The 9,901-nt window shown below is 41.4% G+C and overlaps 1 protein-coding gene across 7 annotated transcripts in view; it reads right to left on the bottom strand.

The window, feature by feature from the left end:
- Positions 1-804: 804 nt before the first annotated feature.
- Positions 805-9,901, bottom strand: part of ZEB1 (zinc finger E-box binding homeobox 1) — a 192,987-nt gene continuing 183,890 nt past the window's right edge. For all 7 annotated transcript variants that reach the window (XM_061177919.1, XM_061177955.1, XM_061177936.1 and 4 more), the window contains 3 exons: positions 4,937-6,747; positions 2,937-3,117; positions 805-2,811 (listed from right to left, as the gene is read on the bottom strand). In XM_061177919.1, coding sequence (XP_061033902.1) covers positions 2,198-2,811; positions 2,937-3,117; positions 4,937-6,747 — 2,606 coding nt within the window. In that variant the 3' untranslated portion in view covers positions 805-2,197. The remainder of the gene's footprint in view (positions 2,812-2,936; positions 3,118-4,936; positions 6,748-9,901) is intronic.

Genomic DNA, 9,901 nt, shown 5'->3' with positions numbered 1-9,901 from the left:
GGCCACGGGATCAGGAGTGAGGGGCTAAGGGTTTCGGGAAGAGGAAGCAAGCTCCGGGGAGGCCGTTTAGTTGTCACCTCTGACCTTCCCAGAAACACCCAGCCGCAGGAAAATCCATGATTTAGCAGGGAATGTCTACACCATTTAGTCTACCCAGACCCAGCCCAAGATAAACCAAGCACAGGATGACGGTATAACACCCCCATGTATGTCACAGAGTTTTCCAAAGAAAATCTTGATAATGTTTAAAAGAATGACAGCAAGTCAGTCAGGCTTGTTGATGCATTTTATTGTGAGATGGGGGAGTCTGGTAAAAAACTAGAAAATGACCATGGTGTAACAAGGAACTTAAAAATGAAGAGTCAGATTTGTAACTTACATACATGAATACAGGAACAAATTGGCACAAAATGTTAAACGTTGTTCCCAACACTGTTTATATAAGGTTGCCCTAGCTTGGCTTATAAGGAAATGAGACTTCATGGTTAGACTAATCTCTTAATAAAACCGCAGAGCATCATGCTGTTAGTCACACAGTGAATTTCAGAATTTAAGAGTTTGATATTAAAAACTGGGTAAAGGTAAAATGACTTGATTGTAGTTGTAAAACTAATACATTCCCATTTAAATTCTGTTCTACAGTCCAAGGCAAGTATAAATGTTAACATAACACTGTTAAATCAAATCTCAATGCAAGAGAACCAATTGCATCTCTACTTTAAATCTTATCAACTTTCCAAATTTTCATACTAAAATATATTATTGTATTAATACAAACTACAGTATTATACACTACACTGTGTAATAAATAAAGAAATATAAAAATAAGACACATAAATATAAAAGTTTTCTAAAACTAAAAGTACATATGTCAGTTAAGAAGGGTATTAATACTGCCAGGTTTGAAGACATACAGTACAAAAATGTTGCACAGATCTATAAACTAAAAGAAATAAAATAATACTGATAGGTAAGAATCAGCTAATGTTGTTAATAAACTGGGTCCATAATAACTAACATTTGGAAACAATTATGAGCCAAATAACAATGGCAGGTCCATGTTTGAAACGCAAGTACATGGATAAAGCAGATTAGAAAATTTCCCTTTCATTTCTGTAGAGAAATTCTGAAAGTCAATTAACGCAAAATGAATACTGAGGAATTATTAAAGGGTGAAATGTCCCAGTGTTTGGCTTCTCTGACAGAGTCAGTGGTTTTAAGTTTTATTTTAGAATTTGATACAAGAAACAAATCAACAAATGCTAGTTATTGTAGGCCACGCATGAACGGAGGCTGGTCAGAGCCTTGAAAATACTGATAAATGGCACTTACAGCACACAGGTCTTGCTTAAGGCCAAAGGAGATACAAAGCTTCATATCACATCCTTCATATTTGTTTACCACGTACTCAAACACAATTACGAACACTGATTCTGACGACTCTGCTGTCCTCACCAGTATCAACACTGTTAGTCCCTGCAGTCAGAACTCAACGGCAATCTTTTCAACTCCATTTAAACCACATGAGTAAGAAACTTCAGCTCTTCTATCGGCTGCTTTCTTAAGGCTAACGATACACTTTAAATGAGAATACGCTCTACTATGACATCTAAATATTAGAAGTTACTACCTTCTAGATTGAATTTAGAAATGGTAGTTAGCACGGTTTGGAACTGCATTATACTTCTCCGTGAAGGGAATTTTGTAGTGCAGAAGTTCTCACATTTTAAAAAACATAATAAAATACTGAAGCGGATTTAGCATATGTTTACCAATAAAAAATTATAAAATTTCTCCCAATTGTACAGCTTAAGAATAAACCAACATAAGAGTGATAATTAATACTGATAAAATGAAACAATGCCAGATGCTTATCTAAGTAATCAGTTTCCTTTAAACCTGTTGCATCTTTGCTTTCTGAGTCATCAAGTTTTCTAATCTGCTTCATGTTAACAAACTTGTTCCTAACTTTGAAAAATGCATGAAAAATTACTAGGTCTGAGGTTCAGGCACACCCGGATTTTTTTTTGTGTGGTTTTTTTTTTTTTTTGGTATTTTGTATTTTTTTAAATTTTTACTTTACACAGTAGTGAACAGAAATCACAGTATACAGGTTACTGTGTTTCTGTGAAAAGCATGTATAATATAGAACAAACTTCATTACCAATTAGAATTTTCTTTCTTTCTAGAAAAACGATCAGGCTTCGTTTGTTTTCTCTTCAGACACCTGCTCACCGCCCTGGCCGACTTTGTGTTCTAAGCTGCGGGCTGGGCTTCCAGCTCCCGCGCCCTCCCTCGCACCTTCGGAGTTCGCCCCCTCCCCCTCGTGCCCCTCCCCCTCCATCTCCTCCTCCCCCTCCCCCTCCCCCTCCATCTCCTCCTCCCCCTCCCCCTCCTCCCCCTCCCCCTCCCCCCCTCGCGGTTCTCCACTTTCCTTTTCCGCCTGCAGCTCCTCCGTCTCCCTCTCCTCCTCCTCCTCCTCCTCCTCCTTGTCACTGTCCTCGTCCTCCTCCCGCGTGGAGCTCTCCCTCTCGTCCGAGTCGCCCTGCGAGGGGGAGGCGCGGGCCCCCGCGTGGTGCGCGGGCGGGCCCCCCGGGCCCGAGGCCCCCGGCTCCGGCCCCTCGGCCTCCCTCTTGCAGTAGGAGTAGCGGTGGTTCATGTGCTGGGAATAGGAGCCCGAGTGGGAGAAGCGCTTCCCGCACTTGTCGCACTGGTAGGGCTTCTCCCCGGAATGCAAGCGCGTGTGCTCGATCAGGTGATGCTTGTGTTTAAATGCCTTTTTGCAAATGCCGCACTCGTGAGGTCTTTTACCTGAAAATAAGGGCACAGCTATGAAATAAGATGGCATTAAGCCGACAGGCTTCGGGGCACTTCAGGTTATGGAAATGGTTATAAATTTGTTTTTCCAAAACTGCCAGGTTCATGAGCATACATACCTGTGTGTTCATATTTATGTCTCAACAACGAGCTACTCTTCTGGAATATCTTATCACACAAATCACAAGCATACATTCCATTTTCTGTCTTTCGCATTTTCTTTTTGGGTGGCGTGGAATCAGAGTCATTCTGATCTTCTACATTTGATACTCCTTCTGAGCTAGTGTCTTGCCTTTCATCCTAAAGGAGAAAAACAAGTAGGAAAATTTCATTTAAAATTACAAGATAAACAAGAGACATAAATAAAAGCACAGATTAAAGAACTACTGTGATTTACACTTTCAACAGCTTGACCAAAGCAGGCTCCAAGGGGAGGGCCAGGTGACAGGTGGGGCTGACACAGACAAAAGGGAGGGGCGCTACAGCCACAACCGCAGCAAACCCCGGGCCAGCTGGCGCCGAGAAGGAAGGGCACCAAAAAGAAAGAACACAAAACGCAGTACTAACATGGTCCACCCAGTTCCATGTGAATCGTTAATTTATGAGAAACTGGCAGAAAGTTTTAACTTACGAGTTTGCTAAACAATCACAGATTTCTGACTGCATCACTTACCTTCACTTTTTCATTCTGGGTTTCACTAAGCAAAAATTAAGATTCTGTTTTTTAAAAGTGGTCTTTAAATTGTATCTTCCAGAACCTTAGAGTTTTGTGAACTAAACTCCATTGTCTCTCTATCACTTTTCTAAGGAGCAAGATGGAAAAACAATGTAGGAGGGTCTACATTTTTAAACAAGAACACTTGCTAGACAATGAATCTTCAGAGTTTCGGGTTAGGGATAGGGTTGGGGAGGTAACTTGGGCCTCCTGTCGGTAGAATAATTCTTCAGGGAGCCTGTAGTGGGATGGGGCCCCTAAGATCCTGTGTCTTTTCTGAAGTCTTGCATTCTAAACTCACAAATTTTCTACACGTTCAAAGGTTTTCCACATTTCTCACGGCTTTGTAAGGCGGGAGAGGTGCCGACCTTTTTCTGGCATTTGCGAGCTGCTAATGGTGCTAGAGGGACTCTATTTTCAACGTTATTTGATCTAGTTGGATGATTAACTGAAATGTTTGTGGTTCCCTGTTTATTAGTCAAAGGCGTGAAGAGTGTTTTATACACCCAAAATTTAGACTTAGTGAGAAATTTAGCCATGTGAAAACTTTTTCAAGAGTTACCACAATTACGGGGAGCCCATTGGTAGCAATAGTTAAGGAGAAAAAAGCAGCAAAACGCACTTGAACAGGATACTGTAATTATTTTAGCTGCCCCTACTTATAGCAAATATTTGGAAAAAAGATTTAATCAAATGAATACTAGAGATAAATCAGAAAGTGATGGAAAAAAATGGAGAGACATCAAGGTCAGTGACATAGAAAAAGCCCGGACAGTGAGACACACAACAATCACACAAAATGGTTCTATCAAAACTGTCATGGATTTGGGGGGAGTTAAAGAGGAAAATGCAAACATAGATTCACAAGTGTATTTCCTCATATATCATTACGATTGAACACTATTTAGTTTACAGCTTATAAAATCATTAGTAAATTCACTAGATGAATTCTTTATATACTTAATTTTTGTTTGTTTAATTAAAGTCTTTTTATAAACAGAGGTGTTAACACATAAAAAGTGATAGCTAAGTTTGCCTGGTGTGAAATGTCTGTGAACAAATTCTCATTTACTAATGATCATAATCAACGCAGAAACTTAACGAATTTTGGGAATCTAACTATAAAAACAGAAGTCTGATTAGTGAGCATTCCAGTTTTACTTTCCTCTTCTGTCTCTAGTTTCAGACAGTCAATATTTAGCTGAGACTCATCGACCCTTTTCTCAGCAGAATAACAAAACTGCCGTTGAAAAGTACTAAGGCACACATTCATCTATTTCCTTTCAAAAATGACAGCTTAACAAGCTGCTTGGCTCTCTCGTGACTGATTTTTATTAGAAAAATTCACTGAAATAAGTCAAACGAGCACTTGACCAATAGGTTGAGGGTGCGAGCATTCTTTACCTGATTTCCGTTGGGCTGGGTCACCTTCAGGGATGCTTCCTGGACCGCGGGGCTGACCGCAGTCGAGTACGTGTACGCGACCTGGGGGATCAGGATGGTCTGCTTGTTGGCCGCCAGCGCTCGCAAGCACGGAACGCTGTTCTGGTCAGTGATGGCCACAATCGTGGGTAACTGGGCAGTGACTGTAGGTATAGCAATATTTATGGGGTTGGCACTTGGTGGGATTACATTTACAACTGGTTCTGAGTCTGTGACACAACTGTCCTTTTGTGGCTCCTTTTTTGCACAAGACAAGTTCAAGGGTTCTTCCTGGACAGAATAAACACTGTTCTGGTAAACACTAGTGATAGTTGACCTTTCCAATAACTCTCCCTGTTGCTTTGGTAGTGAAAGATCAAGAGGTTCGACTTGTGGCTCTTCCTGTGCCCCTTCTGCCGGGTACGAGTAACCCTGTGGGTTTCCGGAGGAGGAGAGGTTGAGGGGGGATGGGGATGAAGCGCTGCTTCTGGAACCATTGACGGCCGAGCCCACTGGTAAGACGGGGGAGCTAGTTATCTTCAGAGGGCTCTGGAGATTCCTTGTGCCGTCCTGGGAGTCATCTGCGTTTGTAGGTTGAGGCTGATCATCGTTCTTTGCAGGGGTGTTGGCTTTGCCTGGCTCGGGAGGAGATGCTTCAGAAGACTGCACTGAAGTCTGCCCCGTCTGCATCTTTTCAAACCACTTTTTCACTACATCTGGCGGTAGGTTCACTGAGTCAGCAATTTTTGAGAGCTCTTCTGCACTTGGCTGTGCATTCAAGGCATAATATGCTTTCAGAAGAGACAGGAGGTTCTTTAAAGGTGGCTGACTGGGAGACAGACTGCCATCTCCGGACCCCGAGGGGGCAGAGGCCTCGGGCTTGGCAGCTTCTGGTGTGGGGGGCAGATGGGGCTGAGCGGGCTGCTTCAGGTCATAGTGCTTTAGCTCCGGAAGTGCGCTGATGTCCCCTGGACAGTCGTCACACAGGAGGCAAGTGCTGTCATTCCCCCCTCCTTCAAAGCTTTTGTCCTTCTCAGATTTAACAGTAAGATCTTCTGGTAACTTTTCACTTTTGCAACTGTTGGTGGGGACTGGATTTTCTTTTTTTAAGTTCTGAGGAACAACTTGAAGTTGGCTAGGTTGTTCAAGACTGTAGTTAATGATGATTTTGGTTGTTCCATCTTGATCAACCAGAGGAAGACTGATGGCTGAAATAACAGAATGGCCACCTTGCTGGATGGATGAAGCGTTGATTGTTTCTTGTTCTTTGGATGCAAGATTGGCTTGATTATTCTCCAAAACTTGCCTGATTACATTACCATCTACTGCCACTTTAAGTACATTCTGAATATCACTTAAATTGATACTGATGGGGGACACCAAACCCACCGTTGGCAGAACAACGGCTTGCACCACACCCTGAGGAGCACTGGTTGCCTGTAAGGGGCCACCACCACTGAAAACCCCATTCTGTAAAGGGGTTGAACAGTTGATTCCTGAAGCAACCACTATGGGCTTGAACTCATAATCCACAGGCTCAGTTTTGATTTGGTTTACGGAAAGTTGTTCTTGGAAGGGCTTATTCTCTATCTTCTGCCGTATCTGTGGTCGCGTGGGACTGCCTGGTGATGCCGAGAGAGATGGTGAGGGACACTGCGAGGTCTTGAGCCCTGTTCGTGGTCGCCCGTTCACAGGCATCAGGCTGATACATTTCTTACTGCTTATGTGTGAGCTATAGGAACCGGAATGGGAAAAACGTTTCTTGCAGTTTGGGCATTCATATGGCTTCTCTCCTAAACAACAACAAAAAATTACATTCATAAATTTTTACGTATCCATGTTTTCCCTAAAACAAGCAGTATCAATTTAAAAAGGGGTTACCATGTATGTTTGTAATATAATTTTATTTAGAATCATCACTTTACGTTCAAAACCTACGTAAATGTCATAAACACCAGTTAAAACGTTAGTCTGAACTACGTGCTAACCAATAAAAGAATCTTCTCAGCATATGTGTACAGTATTTCTGCAAACTTTTAAAAGTTCAAATCATTCTCAAATACCAAAAAATTATATCCTACTCTTGGAAGTAATTTTTTTCTTATCCTGTTTCACCAATTTATGTAATTTTCTATATTTTATTCTACTTAACCATCTGTAGGAGAAATTAATATTAGAGGAAAGAAAAGTAAATCTCCCATAAGGCTTAACATGTATGAACATCTCGCCTTAACTGTATGAGTCATGAATATCTATCCTTCCCATATCCACAGGTTTCCTTGAAAAGATCTTTTTCAATGGGAAGAAAACTTTAAATACAAGGTATTGTTATAAACCTTGGCTTATTAAACTGGGATGTATGTGCTTCTGGATATATCAGGCAATGTTTACTGGGTATGAAAAGCATCTTAGAGTTTCAATTTTAGCGATAGTGGTTATGATAGTTTAAAAATTTAAATATTAAGACACAGATTAGACTATGTTGCACAAATGCAACGTTTCTGTGAAATGTTAGGAAAAAAACAAAGAAGCTTCCCGCTTACAGAGGCCTCCTTTAAGTTGCTTCCCTAGACCTTCCAGGGTACAAGGCATTTATTCTTCTTGGCCACTAGGGACACTTTGACAGAAAATTTTGAGAAGCACTGAGCTACATGAAATATTTACATACAACCTATTTCTTTTTTACTTTTGCTTTAACTTCTAGTTCATCATTTATAATTTAAAGGTTACTGATGCCCATTTTCAGGGAGGGAGGGAACTCCAGGTGTTGTGGGCCGTTTACCTGCACCTGTTACAGTGCTCAGCAGCTCACAGAGATGCCCTTTAAACCTTCTTTAGATGAATGAACGACTAATTATGAAAATTATGAAATGTGACGATGCTGATTATCTACTCAGTAGCAAAATTAAAGCTCTTTATCTCCCCCCCCCTTTTTTTTGATGTTTATAGCCACTTTATTCTTTTTTTTTTAAATTGATGTGTAGTTGATTTGCAATGCTGTGTTAGTTTCTGGTATATTCAGCTTTATTCTTTTTTTTTTTTTTGAATTTTTGAATTTTATTTATTTTTTATACAGCAGGTTCTTATTAGGTATCTATTCATGTCAGTCCCAATCTCCCAGTTCATCCCACCACCACCACCCCCCAACACATTCCCCCTTTCTTTTTAATAATTAAAAGCAAGAAAGTCAATGTAAGCTCTGCTAGTAATGTAACTTCAATGTTGTAAACTTTAAAACAAGTGCATTATATTTTCACAGAAATTTATACCTAAGAAATCAGAACTGGAAGGCCTAATAAGCCCTCTCTACAGCCTCCTTCTCAATGACGAGTTCAGTTTGTATCATCCTTGGCACTCGCTCATCTCTGCTTACCCTCCTTTATTAAAAGGAGTCTGCTGCCGCGGGACAGCTCTGTGGAAGACAGTCTAGTCTGGCTCTGCTGAGGACCATGGATCTGGGTTCAGATTCTGGCTGTCACAGGCTATTTCCTTAACCTTTTTAAGCCTCAGTGTTTTGGTGCATAAATAAATGTAGTACATCCTCACTGGATTGTTGTAGCAGTTATATGAGATTATATAGCAAAACTCAGTGTGCTCTCAAGAACTGTTAGTGATTCCTTACAAAAGCAATGAGACAGAGGCTCAGTACTAAGCCAAAGGCAGCTTGTCAGAATGCCTACTTCCCTGTACTTCTGATGCCACACAGAATTGGTTTATTAACTGTTCTTCCACGAGCCAGACTTCCAAATTGATGAAGAGCTGCCACGTGTATTCTTCCATTTCCCTTGTGTAGGCTGAACATATCCAGTTCTTTCACGCATTCCTCATGGGACATGGTTTTTAGAACCCTTACTTGCTTGTTAACTCACCTCTGGAAATTCTCCAGTTTAATCAATATCTTTCCAATGGGATGCCTGAAATATTCAGTACTCAAAATGCATCAGATAAAAATTTCCAGTGGGGGTAAAACAAGGGATATGTCCTAGTATCTCTCTTACTTTAACATTCTTAATTATTCGATGGCATTCTTAGATGAGCCACGCGTGTTCTCCTGCTCACTAGGAAAATAAGCATATGTAACACAGATTATTTCTGTCTTTACAAACAGGGAGGTGGAAAGAGCACAGTGGGTGCGGCAGTGGCTTTGGAGACAGGATGCCTGTGTCAGGGCCCTGGCTCTGCCATGTCCCAGCTGAGTGACTGGGGACAAGCTAAGCTTGCTGAACCTCCATTTTCTCATCAGTAAAAAAGAGAGGAAATAGTAGCATCTACCTCACAGGGTTATTGTGAGAACTATATGACTTAATGCATACAAATAACTAGAATGTGGCTGTACAGAGTTAAGTGTTCGGTAAGTGCTAGTTATCATTATGCTTATTGGGAATCACCCTGATATTTTACCACTCCTGCAAAGAAAGTCTGCAGAACAATTATTCTAGAGCCAAAGTCACTATGTTTGTTAGAAAAACCCTTGTTTCTAACTCTAACTTCATAGCTTTATGGATGATAGCTAAAGTACATCACCTCCCCTACCGGTCGATCTAGGTCAGTGTTTGTAACGACTAAACCCTGGAGGTTATATCAGGAAGGTGTGCTGCTCAAAGTTAGATGTACTATGAACACTGACTTTTTTTTTTAATGGCTGAGGTGGGTGTTTGGTTGCACCTGATGTAGAAGTTTTCCAGGCTAAAACGACTATAAGGCCGTGGAACAAACCCAGGTTACTTGCTGGGGAGGATCCCAGCCCAGGTGAAGGGGCTCCTTTGCACCCCCTGTGTGTGCAGGTGTGGTGGCCTTCTCCTCACAGCTCAGTTCCCACCACGTGCGAAGTTCACATGACAGGTGACACACGTCTCTGCATAGGGTTCATTTCATGGGTATCAGAAGAGACCAACTATCCTGGCAATTTTAGGGCATATAATTGAGGACCCTGACCCTCAATGCCTT

This window comes from Eubalaena glacialis, chromosome 2 (assembly GCF_028564815.1).
Source record: "Eubalaena glacialis isolate mEubGla1 chromosome 2, mEubGla1.1.hap2.+ XY, whole genome shotgun sequence".
In the NCBI taxonomy this organism is placed as follows: domain Eukaryota; kingdom Metazoa; phylum Chordata; class Mammalia; order Artiodactyla; family Balaenidae; genus Eubalaena; species Eubalaena glacialis.
Note: the sequence above shows the minus strand (reverse complement) of the source record. Positions and strands in the feature narration are given on the sequence as shown.